At 39.3% G+C, this 16,570-nt stretch overlaps 1 protein-coding gene across 4 annotated transcripts in view; it reads left to right on the top strand.

Moving 5' to 3' along the window:
• larp1b (La ribonucleoprotein 1B) overlaps positions 1 to 16,570 on the top strand; it is a 45,454-nt gene that overhangs the window by 27,924 nt on the left and 960 nt on the right. For all 4 annotated transcript variants that reach the window (XM_060879028.1, XM_060879026.1, XM_060879027.1 and 1 more), the window contains 13 exons: positions 470 to 586; positions 1,234 to 1,396; positions 4,201 to 4,345; positions 4,740 to 4,914; positions 5,359 to 5,600; positions 7,232 to 7,588; positions 8,747 to 8,861; positions 9,240 to 9,397; positions 9,791 to 9,897; positions 10,036 to 10,199; positions 10,427 to 10,571; positions 15,552 to 15,661; positions 16,256 to 16,383. In XM_060879028.1, coding sequence (XP_060735011.1) covers positions 470 to 586; positions 1,234 to 1,396; positions 4,201 to 4,345; positions 4,740 to 4,914; positions 5,359 to 5,600; positions 7,232 to 7,588; positions 8,747 to 8,861; positions 9,240 to 9,397; positions 9,791 to 9,897; positions 10,036 to 10,199; positions 10,427 to 10,571; positions 15,552 to 15,661; positions 16,256 to 16,383 — 2,126 coding nt within the window. The remainder of the gene's footprint in view (positions 1 to 469; positions 587 to 1,233; positions 1,397 to 4,200; positions 4,346 to 4,739; positions 4,915 to 5,358; positions 5,601 to 7,231; positions 7,589 to 8,746; positions 8,862 to 9,239; positions 9,398 to 9,790; positions 9,898 to 10,035; positions 10,200 to 10,426; positions 10,572 to 15,551; positions 15,662 to 16,255; positions 16,384 to 16,570) is intronic.

Raw genomic sequence — 16,570 nt, forward strand, 5'->3', positions numbered from 1 at the left:
TTACAGTTACGATGAGAACAAGTTGTACTAGGAAGTGTAACTGTATTAGTTCTTATCATCACAGCAATTTCTCCTAGTCCTGAGTTTAACTCTGTATTCTGAAAGCTGGAAGTTTATTTCGGTATTGGTCTGTCAAGGGTGAGGACAGGAAGAGCTTCTGTCACTATATTTGAGGCTGTGCTGGTGGGCAGAGGGGGATGTGACGAGTATCGTGTTGCATCAAACTGTGTAACAGAGCCTCAGGGTTAGGTCATGGTGTTGAGTAGGACGACGACGGTGGTGTGGCCATAATCTACACTTAACATGCAAGAGATTTATTTTTAATTCAGTCTTTAATTTTTGCAGCTTTTCTTTTTTATTCATCTTCTCTTGTCAAAAATAATTTTGATTAAATCTGAATGGGGGGTATGTTAGCGGGCACAGCTTGGGTTTTTGTTTATTTCTTTTGTATGTTTGTGCTGTTTTGCAGCTTTCAGGAGGGATTTCAATGATGAGACATCAAGCGTTCGCAGCGAGGGTAGCAGTGTTCGTGGCGGCCTTCGAGGACGGGGCAAAAGTCGCGGCAGGGGCAGAGGTCGCGGGCGAGGTATCCACATGGCCAGTTTGGCAAATTTACTGAGCTCTTACTATACTTCATTATATTTATTTGGGGGTTTAAAGGGATTGCAAGGTTCTGCACAAGAAATTAAGAGTTTTATTTTAGGCTTCTGTTAAAAGTTCACCAAGTGCAATGAACATTTTCACAAAATAGAAAGATCGAATCATTCGCTTACACCTAGAAACATTTTTGCTTGTTTATCTTCATGTTTTTGTCTCAGTGGGAAAAAAGTTCCTCCAACAAACATTTGTTTATCTGTTTTTTTTGTTTTTTTTCGCAAACATGTAGTGCATAAACATGCAGAGATAAGCACAGAAAAAGGTCCAAAGTCTCCTGTGTACTTCCTAGAACTAAATGAAGCATGATAAATGTCTTTTAATACATTTTTATACAGAAATACACAAAAAATCCTCTTTCCACACGCATGTGAAATCACCAATGGTACAAATTTCTAGAAAAATATGATGTTTCTGACAAATATATGATCATGTAACACGGTGATTTGCAGAAAAGTACAATTGTTCTTGAAATTAACCGTAATATACTGAGCTGTTTGCTCACGTGTTAAAAACGAAACCTTTTTCTCTGGAGTTTATTGTTAAGAAATAGCTAATTATTCTGAATCTGCACCCCAGGGCGTTTTGACTACTCCCATAGTTATCGGGAATCCTACATCGATGGTTCCCCCGTGCCTACAGAGTTCGGGACCAACATGATGTATTTCTATGACGACGGGAACAGAGTACAGATGTACACCATCGAGGAGAGTCTGCTCAAAGAGTACATCAAGCGCCAGATGTAAGTTTATCTCCTGTTGTCCGTATTCCCGGGCTTTCTTTTAAGTCCTTGTATTATATTGAAAATCAAAAGGATCAACTACACACACACACACACACACACACACACACACACACACAAACACACACACACAGTTGCCTACACCGGTGTGTTAAAGAATAGCCACCAGTAGGTGGAGCTCTGATTGCATCAGGGTCAGGAAAGGCAAGCATGGCTAGCGTCAGGTGGGTGTATGTGTGTGTGTGTGTGTGTGTGTGTGTATGTATGTGCGTGTCCTATATTTAGAATTACTGGCTAAGGTGAAAATGTAAATGATCTGGGAGTGAAACCCTGTGTGTGTGTTTAAAGATGTATTTTTGTGAATTAGGGTGTGAGAGTAAGAGACAAGAGTGTGTGTGTGTGTGTGTGTGTGTGAGAGAGAGAGAGAGAGAGCAATATTATGGTAATGAATTAAATGGGTTCATGATGTGTGTGTGTGTGTAATTTTATTGAGTAAGGTCAGTCATGCTTGCTGTGCTGTCTACTGAATCCCCTACTGGGAGAACACACACGCAAGAACACACAGGCAGGCGCGCGCACACACACACACACACACACACACACCCCACACACTGGTCTGGAATCAGTTCTCTCTGTTGCTTACATAATTGTGGTTTAAAGGGCTGGTCCAGGATCAGTCGATTGTGAATCAGAGCTTGTCTTAAACTGTGGCCAAGTACAAGTATGAGATGAGGGCGAGAGGGACAGCCAGGCAAGTGACTAGAAGAGAAAAACAGCAAAATATACCATGAAAGAAGCAGCTGGATGTGACGGTCACAGAGATTTATTATAAAAAATTGGCACATATTTAAAACAGTAAGAGATATAAAACAACTCGGCTCTATTTCCAGTATATTTAGTCACCCAAAACTCTAAGGCCAGATTTTCTTAAATGATAAATTGTTTGATGGAAAAGGGAAAAATCGCTAAAATGACAACTCAAGATAGAAGTTTGAAGTGATTTTGAGTGATATTTGCAAATTTAATATTTAAATGTAGTATTACAAATGATAACACTATTGATTATTTATATTTAGGAACAAATATGTATTTCAAAACAGGAGACAGGAAGGATGAATTATAGAAAACAGGTGGGTGTCCATGTCATCCATCCATCCATCCATCCATCAATCCAAATATCTGCCAACATATTTATTTAATTTGAACCATAAAAGATATTCCACACGGCGTTAATCTATCTGTCTATCTATCCATCTGTTTACATTTCTATTTAAAAGCATATTAATACATATTTCTTTTTTCACCGCAGTGCATCTTCACACTTTAATTTATCTGCACTCTTAAATGAAATTCATTTACACACTTGATTAAAAAAAGAAAAAAGCTTTAGTTGACTTTAAACCAGTGCATAAAAGATCTGATCCATGAAACACTGGAGCACATTTGCACACATTGTTCTCTCCATAACTCAACCTTTTATGGTACAAAGGCGTAAACTTGGCTCATAAAGTTAGCCACATAAACGTATTGGAATGTTGGGTGGAGATCCTGAAGGTTTTTTTCCCAAAAAGTTGCCCATCCTGTCTCACTTAACCCTTTTTCAGCTTTTCTTCTGCAGTGCATGCCGGTAATAACAGAAGAAACTGTTGCAGTAAAATAATCGATTACAAACATTTTGGGCACAAATACAAACCGTCAGCATTTATTACAGGCTGGTTCAGGTTTTGTTAAGTCCTGAAAGGCTCAGATTTAAAAAAAAAATAAATAAATAAACAACTGAAATAACAATTCTTTTATAGAATTCAGGGAGATTTAAAGTAAAGTAACATTTACTAGTTTATAGGAACTGATATTTTAGCCAACAGCTCATGACATTTCCTTAATGTTAACCTCATTGCATAAGTATTTACGGCTTCCTTTTATCCCTGTTATTCATCATTCAGGGAGGTTACAGACATTTTTCAGTAAGATATCCAGTTTTTACAGAGGTATAAGTCAGGCAGGTTGAAGCCTGAGAATAATAAAGAGTGTAGTCTTGTTTAATAGCCTCTGGGACTGGGTCAGAACTGGGACAAGATTTTACAGGGCTTCTTGTTGCCTACGTTTATACGTGCAAATCAAACGAGGTGAGAGAATGTTGACCAGTGTATACAGTATGTGCCAAAAATCTGGGTTTATCCATTTATTTAAAAATTAATATTATTTATTTAGTTGCCAATTATTTTTCATGTATTCGTTATTTATATTTGAGTTAAATAGCTGTTTGAGAATTCCTGTCAGATTCAGATAAATATTGTCCATGTGCGTTGCTATTGTGAATTTTATTCAAATGTGCCCTCTAAAACACCTTCTGTTAAATGTCTTATAATCTTATAATGTAATAACCTGATTTACCTGAATAAATCACTGTGCATTTGGAGTATTGTGTAGTGTTTATATGTGGGTTTTTATTTTTTATTTTTAATTAATTTATTTATTTTTGTTCATATTTAGTTAATCTCAGATACATGCTTGTATTTGATTCATACAGTTCCTTGCATATATATTCATTTATTATTTATTTGTTGTGTGGACTTTTTTAGCAAGGTATTTTAGTACATATTTCTTCATACAAATATGATGCACTAACAATGTTATCAAGACCACAAAAAACATAGTTTTATAGTAGTCTTATCTCTCATTATATTATCTCATTATAAACTTTGCCCTGTCTTGTCTGCTGTATTATCTGTGATTTGTTTGTTTTATTATTGAGTATGTTTGCAAATGAATTAAAGTTTTGCATTATTTGTTTGTTCATGAAGCGAGTACTACTTCAGCCTGCACAACCTGGAACGCGATTTCTTCTTGAGGAGAAAGATGGACACCAAGGGCTTCCTGCCCATCTCTCTCATTGCCGGCTTCCGCCGGATCCAAGCTCTCACTACCGACGTCAGTCTCATCAAGGAGGTGACCTTTAATCCTGACCTTGACCCTGACTCAAATTTGAGATTATGACCTCTGAAAAATAAAAAGAATACGGTCACATAATTGTTTTCAAAAAGAAAATGAACAGTTGATAAGAATCCTGAAGAAGCTGACTGACATTCATTATGAATAATAATTAAAAAAAAACTATGACAAGCGGTATTTTGTTAGTTAGTTCGTTAGTCAGTCAGTCATTGCATGTATGATATTACACATCATACAAGTAACAGTTGTTTATTTATATTTAAGAGCATATTTTAAAACAGGAAGCAGATGAATTAGAAGGCATCAAGTTCTATCTGTAGGTTTTAGCACCTATGAAAGAACCTCTAGCTTTGAGTTCTAGCTTTAAAATTTTGTGTGTTCGTGTTTTCAGGCAATGAAAAACAGTGAAGTAGTGGAGCTGGTCGACGAGCAGATTCGGAGAAAGGACGATCCGGAGCGCTGGCCGATCCCTGGGCTGCCTGCCAACTCCTCACACACAGACTTCAGCCAGCTCATTCACTGTCCTGAGTTTATCCCGGGACAAACCTTCACCTCACTCGCTGCAGGTACTGAACTCTGCTGCTGCTCTACTGGTGCTACTAGTACATCTGATTATTTATGTTCCTGCATATATGTATACAAAAATGCCATTTTTTTTTTTAAAACTGAAATTAATTGTGAAATAAAGTTCTGTCTAAATTGTACCAAGCACATGGTTTCCTTATTAATAGAAGTCCTGACTGTATTGTAACTTCGTTATTACTGTTATTTCATTGTTTGATGTGTAACTCTGATATCTTTCGGTATTCATTTCAGCAAATAACATGCTCAATATAGAAAAATCAGTGTTCGGACTTACCCGCACTTACACGCCTCATTAAACTCTGTGTGCTTCAGTCTTCTGTAACTCGACCCAGCTGTGTTGCTATAAAGATATAATACAATACAAAACATCCCTACAACACATACACACAAATCACCACAACTAATCTCTTCCTCCTCCGTTTCAGGTTCAACTTCCCCGGGCAATCAGACCACAGTCGAGCCTCCTGCTGCCACAAATGGCCTAATAAACGACAGCTCTGATACTGACACCAAACCGCAGTCAGATGAGTCGTTCGAGGTCGAGTCGAAAAGTGTGTCCAGCTCAGATGAGAGGACCGTCGAGGGGCTGTCCAGCAGAACGCCTGATCCGGAGAACCAGTGGGTTCAGGTGGAGAAACGGCACAGGAACACGTCAGGGAAAAACAAGGTAAAGGTCTGAAGACACAAACAAACGATTCAAGGGAACAGAGTAAAGCTGTCAGTTTTTGAGTCCAAATTTCTTTTCTTTTCTTATTCTCAGACATGTCAGAAATATGCTTTCTCACCTTATGGTTTTTCAGCTTGTTACCTGAATTGTATAAATTTACTGAAAAATAATTGCATAGGAGTGGGATTTGATTAAGCTCTTCCTACTCTTTTCATGCTCCAAAATGATTAAAAAAAACAGTATTTATTTAAACTCTTACATTAAGCTATGTTTACCAAATGTTATTAATTAAATCACCAGCAATGCTGCAACTGCTTTAATTTCTTGCATTTTAACTTGTCTACATCTGTCACCATGTTTGGGTCTCACTTTTAACTTGTCTACATCTGTCACCATGTTTGGGTCTCACTTTTCATTCCACGTCCACTGCTCTTGCTTCATTTCTTGTTCATTTCATTTGCTTGCTTCTTCATTTCTCCTGTGCTTTGTCAGCCATCTGAATCCCTTCACCACCAGCTTCCTCCTTCCTCTAAATCTTCTTATGATTTTTTTTCCCCCTTTGGTTTGAGTAGTGTTTTGTTTTGTAAAGTTTTTTATTTTTTTTATTTTTATTTTCTACATTTTTGATGCCAAATAAAATGGTTAAATAACCATATCTTTATAGCTGAAAACTCCTAGGTAGATTAATGATTATAGAATATTTTCATATGAATTAACTTTTTGTACAGTGAAATGTATTTTGCATGTTGTCATGGATACTAAAGTAAAAAGTAAAAAATGATATTTGGCAAAAAGTTTACCAAAAAGTAAAACATTATATCACGCATAAACAATTATTTTTTTAAATCTTTTTTTATTTATTTTTTTTTTATTTTAAGCTAAGATCTTTTTTTGGGTCACTGGTTAATTCCATACATTTTATTTCATAGTCTTAATCTTAATACCAAAAATGTAAAAAAATAAAAATAGAATTTAATGAGCATTTCTGTCCAAACATATGTAAAAATAATACCTACTTCTATAACTTGAATAAAAAAAGTGATTTGTATTTTTGTAAATTGGTAGTTTAATATAAATTAAAATTTTGAATATAATTACTTATTAAAACAGCATAAGTAATGCTATTGTTTTGCTTTTTTTTGTGCATGTGTGATTGTGCAGTATATCATGTATTTGGAATATATTCTGGTATAATATTTTTGCACTATTGCCCATCTCTACTGTCTGTTTTTTCATCTTCATATATTTACTTTAAAATAAGTTTTTAGTCTATTTTCATGACCTGTGTTTATGATGATGCTATACAGTCCTCAAGTATTCAGTCATGTTATTTACTTAACAAGCCAGAAATTACAGATGTGTTTGACTGGAAGACAAGAAATTTGAGTCTATGCCTCTTATTATACTGTCAAATCTATCACTAGCGAGCAAATCCTGATTGTGACTCACTGGCTGTCATCAGGTTAAAGCCGTTGTTAAATTATAATACAATTCTAATGTACATAACCTGTTAACTGTGTGAGATTTATATTGATCAGAACAAATCCTGACCGTATCATGTATATCCATTGTAATGTTTTGCTGTTCAGAGTTTGATGATAAATTCATGTAGAAAATACTTCTTTGCTCAGGAACTCTCAACACCGGCTCAGACAAATCCACAACCCGAAGCTGACCAGGAAGAACTCGACTTCCTGTTTGACGAAGAGATCGAGCAACTTGTTGCACCTCGCAAGAACACCTTTACCGATTGGTCAGACGAGGACTCGGACGGCGAGCTGGATGACAGTGACGTGAACAAGATCCTGATCGTCACTCAGACGCCGCCGCACCTCCGCAAGCACCCGGGCGGCGACCGCACAGGAAACCACATCTCCCGTGCCAAAATCACCACCGAGCTCGCTAAGGCCATTAACGACGGTCTCTACTACTATGAGCAGGACCTGTGGACTGGGAACGAGAATCAACTGGATGCTATCAATGTTAAGGTAATTGGGGGAAATATATCTGATGGCGAATAATATTAATGTCACGTTCAAGTAAAATGGATGCAACAGAAAAGATTTACTTTACTCCTTGAAGCAGACTTGCTCATGGCTGAGTTACTTAGTCCACAAAAATGGACAAATTGCTTTTTTCCAGTGAGACTCTGGCTTTAGTGAAGCACTGGGCAATATTCACACTCCAGAGATGAGCACTGAGAAGTGTCACATTTGCACTGAATCATAGCTGCATAATTCTAATTATAATTTATTCCTTGCAGCTTCTCTGGACCTCAGTTCACATATCACTCTTTGCGTATCCTTTACAGGGGGCCAGTCTGTCAGGGCTCCCAAAATGCATCTGATCTTAAAATAAACCCACATTTCTCACCACCGCTGCTTGACAGCAGTGCTTCTGACCTTGTAGAAGTGCACAGAGCTTTCCAGGGTAAATGACTAATTACTGGCTCACGACTAATCTACTGAGACAAACTTCATGGTGGTTGACTGATCTGTATTTTTTTTTTCTGCTGCTGATACTGGCAGACGAAATCCATTTGGATAATAAATAGAAATTCAGTAAAATGAGACTTTAAGAGACTGAATTTAAAAATCACTCATTAACAATTATTTATCCTCAGTTACTTTGCTGCTGTGTTTGAAATCTATGTTAACTATTACTTTGATGGGAAAGGTTAGTATAACATACGTGCTGCCTCACATGCGGCATGTTTAGTACTTACTCTTTATCCGTGTTTATTTTTCCTTTTGGTCATTTTTTTTTATCATGCCTGTATTTGTTTTAGACATGGAACGGGTAAGGAAAAGCAAAGAAAAAAAACTGTACACGAAGGGCAGTCATTAGGATAAACATCAAAAAATTTTAATGCAGGAAAGAGCTATTCAGTCTGATAAATAAACTTACTCCGATATTTGTCCTGTTGGTATTATTTTGAAACTCTGTGACTACAATACGATGTACAACATATCATGAAAGCAGCAACTCACCCAAACGACTTTATTTTAATCAGGTGAAATCTTGCACTTATTCCAGTATGGGATTTTTCACACCTGTTCTTAATGTAAAACTATATTTGAAACAAGACTGATAGATTATTGTGGAAAATACTAATATTAATGATTTTTTTTTTTTTTTATTGTTAGGAGGTGGAGAACTTTAAGAAGCTCAACGTGATCAGCCAGGATGAGTTTGACACTTTGACCCCTAAATTACCCCTTGACCCCAACCAGGAAGTGCCACCACCTCCCCCCAGCCAGGGTACTTGCTCTCTGTTTATGTAACTGATATAGACTTTATCTGTACATGTTAACAGTTAGTGTTACTTAAATATACAGAGAATTATAATAGAACATTATAATCGGTACAAGGATAATCTACTAACAAAAAAAAATGTACTTAAATAAATGTGCTAATTTAATTATATAATGTACATGCTGTTCTATATGATGTAATTAAATTGAATTATATTCTAAACATGAAACCTCATTCATTTACCTTCGTTGTATTATGGAACATACACTATCCTATATTTCAGCTTCACGTTGTTAAGTATAATGGTTTTGTTTGTTTGTTTTTTTTTCCTAGATTTTCTATTCAGTTATATTTTTGTTTATTTCTCCTGTGTGTTTGCTTTAGATGAGCCCAGCCTGGCCCATTCTCTGCCCACTAACGTCCCAGAATCCCCTAGTGCTCCCCGGACCCCTCGTACCCCACGCACACCCGGTCGGCAAGATCCTAACAAAACACCCCGCTTCTATCCAGTCATGAAGGACAGCGGAAGCATTGACGGTCAGGTACGGACACGGTTTGCCTTCTTCTGTTCTTTTTTCTGCTTGATCAGCAACATAAACTGTGGGATCCAATATATTTATTATGTGTATCTGGTGTTTGTGTTTGAGAACGTATAGATTGTACAGATTCTGTATACAGTAGTTCTTTTCCAAGGACAATAACAGATTAGGTTATGTGCGAGTCTAAATACTAATTCAGAAATCTAAAATAAAATTAAATAGTTATATTTTTTAAGGGTGTAATTATTTATTGGTTTAGTCAATGCTTTGAATTTTCCTGACATGCTGTATACGTACTATGTACATGTACCGTGTACATTCTGTTTTACACTGTATTGATAGCACACTGTTGTTGTATGTGTGACGTGTAATTGTTGTGTGTCCTTTCAATTTTAGACTCCCAGGAAGAGGAAGACACGCCACAGCTCTAATCCTCCACTGGAGAGTCATGTAGGCTGGGTGATGGACTCTCGTGAACACAGGCCGCGCACTAGCTCCATTAGGTTAGACTGGACACACACACACACAAACACACACACTGATCTCTCAGAATAACGTAATAAACCCAGTATTTTATTTTATATTTTTAAATAATCCCTGTATATCTCTGGTTCTCTCTCACCCACTTTCTGTCTAAGCAGTAGTTCAAACGCTTCTCCATCGGATGGCGCTCCCCTGCAGTCAGCCAGTTATGGCTGCACCCCTCAGTCTCTCCCCAAATTCTGGCACCCATCTCACGAGCTGCTCCAAGAGAACGGCTTCACCCAGCAGGTTTATCACAAGTATCGCCGAAGGTGTCTCAATGGTACTCACTTTTCTATAGTCCTTTGCATAATAATGAGAAATGTTGCATGCTTAATAATTGGTTTCACTTCTAAATACTGCCACAAAACGTTCACACAGTGAATCGGTTTACTGCAGTTAGTGTTACAATGAAGGCAGCAGTAGCACAGATTTAGATTTTTACTAGTTTAGCTTTATTCCGTTGTCTTCTAATCTGATTGGCTATTTGTGTGTTTGTTTTATTTGTAGAGAGGAAACGGTTGGGAGTGGGTCAATCGCAGGAGATGAACACACTCTTCAGGTTCTGGTCCTTCTTCCTCAGAGACAACTTCAACAGAAATATGTACGAAGAATTCAAGCAGTATGCCTTGGAGGATGCCAAAGAAAATTACAGGTTGGTAATTAACTATAGGATTATTGTATATGAAGGATTGTTAATGTTCAGGGGAGAAAACCAAGTTTGCAGGTAAGATCTCTGTGATTTATAAAAGCGGTTTAAGAACATCTAAAATCCAACATATTTGTTTTACTGAAGTACTTGAGTCAAGTGTCTGCATACAGCGTTTGGCTACCGACCTACAGGTGTTTGGCTAAGGACCTGCTGGTGTTTGGCTACGGACCTGCCGGTGTTTGGCTATGGACCTGCAGGTGTTATAGATACTGACCTGGAGGTGTTATAGATACTGACCTGCAGGTGTTATAGATACTGACCTGCTGGTGTTTGGCTACGGACCTGCCGGTGTTATAGATACTGACCTGCAGGTGTTATAGATACTGACCTGCTGGTGTTTGGCTACGGACCTGCCGGTGTTATAGATACTGACCTGCAGGTGTTATAGATACTGACCTGCAGGTGCTATAGATACTGACCTGCAGGTGCTATAGATACTGACCTGCAGGTGTTATAGATACTGACCTGGAGGTGTTATAGATACTGACCTGCAGGTGTTATAGATACTGACCTGCTGGTGTTTGGCTACGGACCTGCCGGTGTTATAGATACTGACCTGCCGGTGTTATAGATACTGACCTGCAGGTGTTATAGATACTGACCGGGAGGTGTTATAGATACTGACCTGCAGGTGTTATAGATACTGACCTGCAGGTGTTATAGATACTGACCTGCAGGTGTTATAGATACTGACCTGCAGGTGTTATAGATACTGACCTGCAGGTGTTATAGATACTGACCTGCAGGTGTTATAGATACTGACCTGCAGGTGTTATAGATACTGACCTGCAGGTGTTATAGATACTGACCTGCAGGTGTTATAGATACTGACCTGCAGGTGTTATAGATACTGACCTGGTGGTGTTATAGATACTGACCTGCAGGTGTTATAGATACTGACCTGCAGGTGCTATAGATACAGACCTGCAGGTGTTATAGATACTGACCTGCAGGTGTTATAGATACTGACCTGCAGGTCTTATAGATACTGACCTGCAGGTCTTATAGATACTGACCTGCAGGTGTTATAGATACTGACCTGGAGGTGTTATAGATACTGACCTGCAGGTGTTATAGATACTGACCTGCAGGTGCTATAGATACTGACCTGCAGGTGCTATAGATACTGACCTGCAGGTGTTATAGATACTGACCTGCAGGTGTTATAGATACGGACCTGCAGGTGTTATAGATACTGACCTGCAGGTGTTATAGATACTGACCTGGTGGTGTTATAGATACTGACCTGGTGGTGTTATAGATACTGACCTGGTGGTGTTATAGATACTGACCTGGTGGTGTTATAGATACTGACCTGGTGGTGTTATAGATACTGACCTGGTGGTGTTATAGATACTGACCTGCAGGTGTTATAGATACCGACCTGGTGGTGTTATAGATACCGACCTGCAGGTGTTATAGATACCGACCTGCAGGTGTTATAGATACCGACCTGGTGGTGTTATAGATACCGACCTGCAGGTGTTATAGATATGGACCTGCAAGTGTTATAGATCCCGACCTGCAGGTGTTATAGATACTGACCTGGAGGTGTTATACTGTAGATACTGACCTGCAGGTGTTATAGATACCGACCTGGTGGTGTTATAGATACTGACCTGCAGGTGTTATAGATACGGACCTGCAGGTGTTATAGATACTGACCTGCAGGTGTTATAGATACTGACCTGGTGGTGTTATAGATACTGACGTGGTGGTGTTATAGATACTGACCTGGTGGTGTTATAGATACTGACCTGGTGGTGTTATAGATACTGACCTGCAGGTGTTTTTGTATACTGAATTGCAGGTGTCTGAACTTTAAACTTGGGGTCTTTGAGTATTGCACTATGGGTGTTTACCAACAAGAAAATCCAAGTGCATGTATTCTAACTTGTAGGTGTTTTAATACTGAACTGTGGGTGTTTGCATACAGGTAAACTACTTGTTTGGATATTGACCAGCAGGGTGTTTGAATACTGAACAACAGTTTGCATACAAACTTCAAAACGTCACCATTGACTGCAGTGTTCTTGAATCATGAATAAGACACAGAAAGATCATAATGGTTAAGACATACCCTATAATTTCAATCCAGTCCAGTGATGATTAAGTGAATCTGAACATCTCTGAGCTATCCTGTGACCACTCTATGATCACTCTGCTTTTGAACAGGTATATCATTCAGACTGACCAGTCTGACAGGTCTCTAAAGCCAGAAGATTGGGTGTCCAGTTTCACACTGGGCTTCCTCTAAAAGTGGGGCTCTAACTGAACTTCTAATTTCACCTTGCATTTCTTCTTGGTTTAGATTCGTATAATATGTGGTATCCTTCCCACTGAGGGGGCAAAATTCTGTTAGGTATACAGTGTTTATTCAGTCCATACCATTTTCTAAATAAGCTCACTGTTTTGTTATTCATTTCCCTTAATGCATTCTGTTGAATATGGACTTGTGCTTTAGACAGTGCAGTTTGTCAAACTGCTTATAGCTTCATGATAAGGGCATGAGGGCAGTTAGTAAGCTTAGAAATTTAGATAAGATTTTGTTCATGAAGAGAGCATACACAGGTTGAGAGCATACACAGGCAGCTGTAAAGAGAGTGTGGCAGGTTTGGAATGGTATTATCAGTTCCCGCACACACACACAACCTTGGGAAATATCACACCTTCTGCAGCATTAGAGAGAGAAGGACTGCAGGTGAGAAGTAAATAACAAATCAAAAGCATGGAAGCAGATTGACACAGGTATTTGGTAAACAGGTCATGCTGGTTCTTGTAACACTAATTACAATGTGGACTGTGGAGGTGTGTGTATCTGGGTGTGGGTGTGGGTGTGTGTGTGGAAGCAGAACCTACTCACTGCAAGCTGAGTCTTGCAGAAAAACTTTCACACACCTGCGCGTTATGCAACAATGCATATGACTGCTTTTCAGTAACATGCCATCCATGTGCATTTGCAGCACACCTCATGCCTATAGCTTTCTGTAATGTTAAGCACACCTTGGCTGTCTTGTAATGCCACACAGCACTTGCAACACCTGTACCTGTTTATAAAGCCTCTCTGCTCATATGATATACCATCGCACTGCATACCTGCCCTTTTATAACACTTTGTGTGATTTATTTTTGTTACACTGAACATTGCATCTGTACCATTCTGTAACACTGGACTGCAAACCTATGTCCTAGTGCAATACTATACTCTGTGCTTGTGATTTTCTGTGATACCGCAATATGCACCTGTGCCCTTCAGCAACACCTTTTGGCCTTACCTGTTCTCTCACATAAACAACCCTCATAATGTGTTCTATTTAACGTGTCTTAACGTGTCCTCACCTGTTCCCTTATTACAGAGTCTTTACCTGTTTTCTGCTTTAACTATTTTTAGTTGTGCTTTTCTTAACTGTTCTCAACAGTGCACTTGTTTAACTGTCCTCACCTGTGCGCTTCTTAACTGTCCTCAACAGTGCACTTGTTTAACTGTCCTCGCCTGTGCGCTTGTTTAACTGTCCTCACCTGTGCGCTTGTTTAACTGTCCTCACCTGTGGGCTTGTTTAACTGTCCTCACCTGTGCGCTTGTTTAACTGTCCTCGTCTGTGCGCTTGTTTAACTGTCCTCACCTGTGCGCTTGTTTAACTGTCCTCGTCTGTGCGCTTGTTTAACTGTCCTCAACAGTGCACTTGTTTAACTGTCCTCGCCTGTGCGCTTCTTAACTGTCCTCAACAGTGCACTTGTTTAACTGTCCTCGTCTGTGCGCTTGTTTAACTGTCCTCGCCTGTGCGCTTGTTTAACTGTCCTCACCTGTGTGCTTCTTTAACTGTCCTCACCTGTGTGCTTGTTTAACTGTCCTCACCTGTGCGCTTGTTTAACTGTCCTCACCTGTGCGCTTGTTTAACTGTCCTCACCTGTGCGCTTGTTTAACTGTCCTCACCTGTGCGCTTGTTTAACTGTCCTCACCTGTGCGCTTGTTTAACTGTCCTCACCTGTGCGCTTGTTTAACTGTCCTCACCTGTGCGCTTGTTTAACTGTCCTCACCTGTGCGCTTCTTTAACTGTCCTCACCTGTGCGCTTCTTTAACTGTCCTCATCTGTGCGCTTCTTTAGCTGCCCTCACTTGTGCGCTTCTTTACATTTTTTCAACTGTAAGTTTCTTTACCTTTCTTCATTTGTGAGCTCCGTTACCCGTCTTCAACTGTGCGCTGCTTTTCCCTTCTTTAAATGTGCGCTTCTTTAACTGCCCTCACCTGTGCGCTCCTTTATCCGTCTTCAGCGGTGCTCACCTTTACCCACCTTTACTTTTCTTCAACTGTGTGCACCTTTACCTGTCTTCAACTGTGCGCTTCTTTACCCGTCTTCACCTGTGCACTTTTTTACCCATCTTCACCAGTGCGCTTCTTTAACTGCCCACACCTGTGTGCTTCTTTGACCGCCCACACCTGTGTGCTTCTTTAACTGCCCACACCTGTGTGCTTCTTTAACTGCCCACAACTGTGTGCTTCTTTGACTGCCCACAACTGTGTGCTTCTTTAACTGCCCTCACCTGTGTGCTCCTTTACCCTTCTTCACCTGTGCGCTTCTTTAACTGCCCACACCTGTGTGCTTCTTTAACTGCCCTCACCTGTGTGCTCCTTTACCCTTCTTCACCTGTGCGCTTCTTTAACTGCCCACACCTGTGTGCTTCTTTAACTGCCCTCACCTGTGTGTTCCTTTACCCTTCTTCACCTGTGCGCTCGTTTACTGGTCTTCAACTGTGCGTTGCTTTACTTTCTTTTGTGCTTTACTGAACCTTACCTGTGCTCTGCTCTAACTGTCCTTACCTGTGCTATTTCTGACCTGGTACAGTGCTCACCTGTACAGTTTGCATATGTGCTCTTTTTTAGTGTATTTATTTTATTAACCAGAGCCGTTTGTCCTTCTTCAGGTACGGACTGGAATGCCTGTTCCGCTTTTACAGTTACGGTTTGGAGAAGAGGTTCAGACCTGACATCTTCAAGGACTTTCAGGAGGAAACTTTGCATGACTATGAGAAAGGTAAAAGGCGCAAAAGGTCTAACCTCTATTGCCTCTAATATCAATGTTTATAACTAGTCTCTCAGCAACTTAACAGCATACATGTTTGACCATTGTAATGAAATACATGTCACAATATAGTATTTTAAATAATGAATCCCATTTTTCAGTATCACCTAAGTACTAAATGTTTATAAGAATGCAAGTATATTAAGCTCCAGCTTTACTATTTGTAATAAGACTGTGGATGGCATCATATTTGGAGCTGTTTTTTAACCTGCATCAGGAATCTAACATAACTGCCAGGAAACCACCAGTGTGTTGAGAAATTCTGCTGTTGAATTTCTGTGTGAATATATACACTACCAGGCTGCTTTAGAGATCCAATGCACTGTTTATGCAGTGGGAAAGCTACCCTTATCATTTAAGTTTATTGACGTGTTAAATGGAAAAGTATTAGCATTTTGTCAGATTGTGTCTTGTAAAAATTGCATTGCAGAATGGTTTATTTGAGTATCCACATATTTGTGCCTGTTTGTATCTTCATTCATTAATTGTACAAATGTGTGTATTATGAACTAATCATTAATGCCTGTATATATGTTGTGTGTATAGGTCAACTGTATGGTCTTGAAAAGTTCTGGGCCTTCCTGAAGTACTCACGGATTAAAGGCCAAGTGATTGACCCCAAGCTGCAGGAGCACCTCCGCAAATTTAAGCGCATAGATGACTTCAGAGTGGAGGTGTGTGTGTGTATTAGTGACTGAAACTGATTCTTTCTGTGGATGACTGATGGTGACGGTGGATTTGACTTAGGGGGAGTGCTTCAGTGACTGTGACTGACTGACTGAATGAGTGAATGAAGAAATAGTAGACTGACTGACATTGTGAATGTGTAACTGAATGAGTGAGTGATCGACTGACTGTGCG

This window comes from Tachysurus vachellii, chromosome 10 (genome assembly GCF_030014155.1).
Source record: "Tachysurus vachellii isolate PV-2020 chromosome 10, HZAU_Pvac_v1, whole genome shotgun sequence".
Lineage (NCBI taxonomy): Eukaryota > Metazoa > Chordata > Actinopteri > Siluriformes > Bagridae > Tachysurus > Tachysurus vachellii.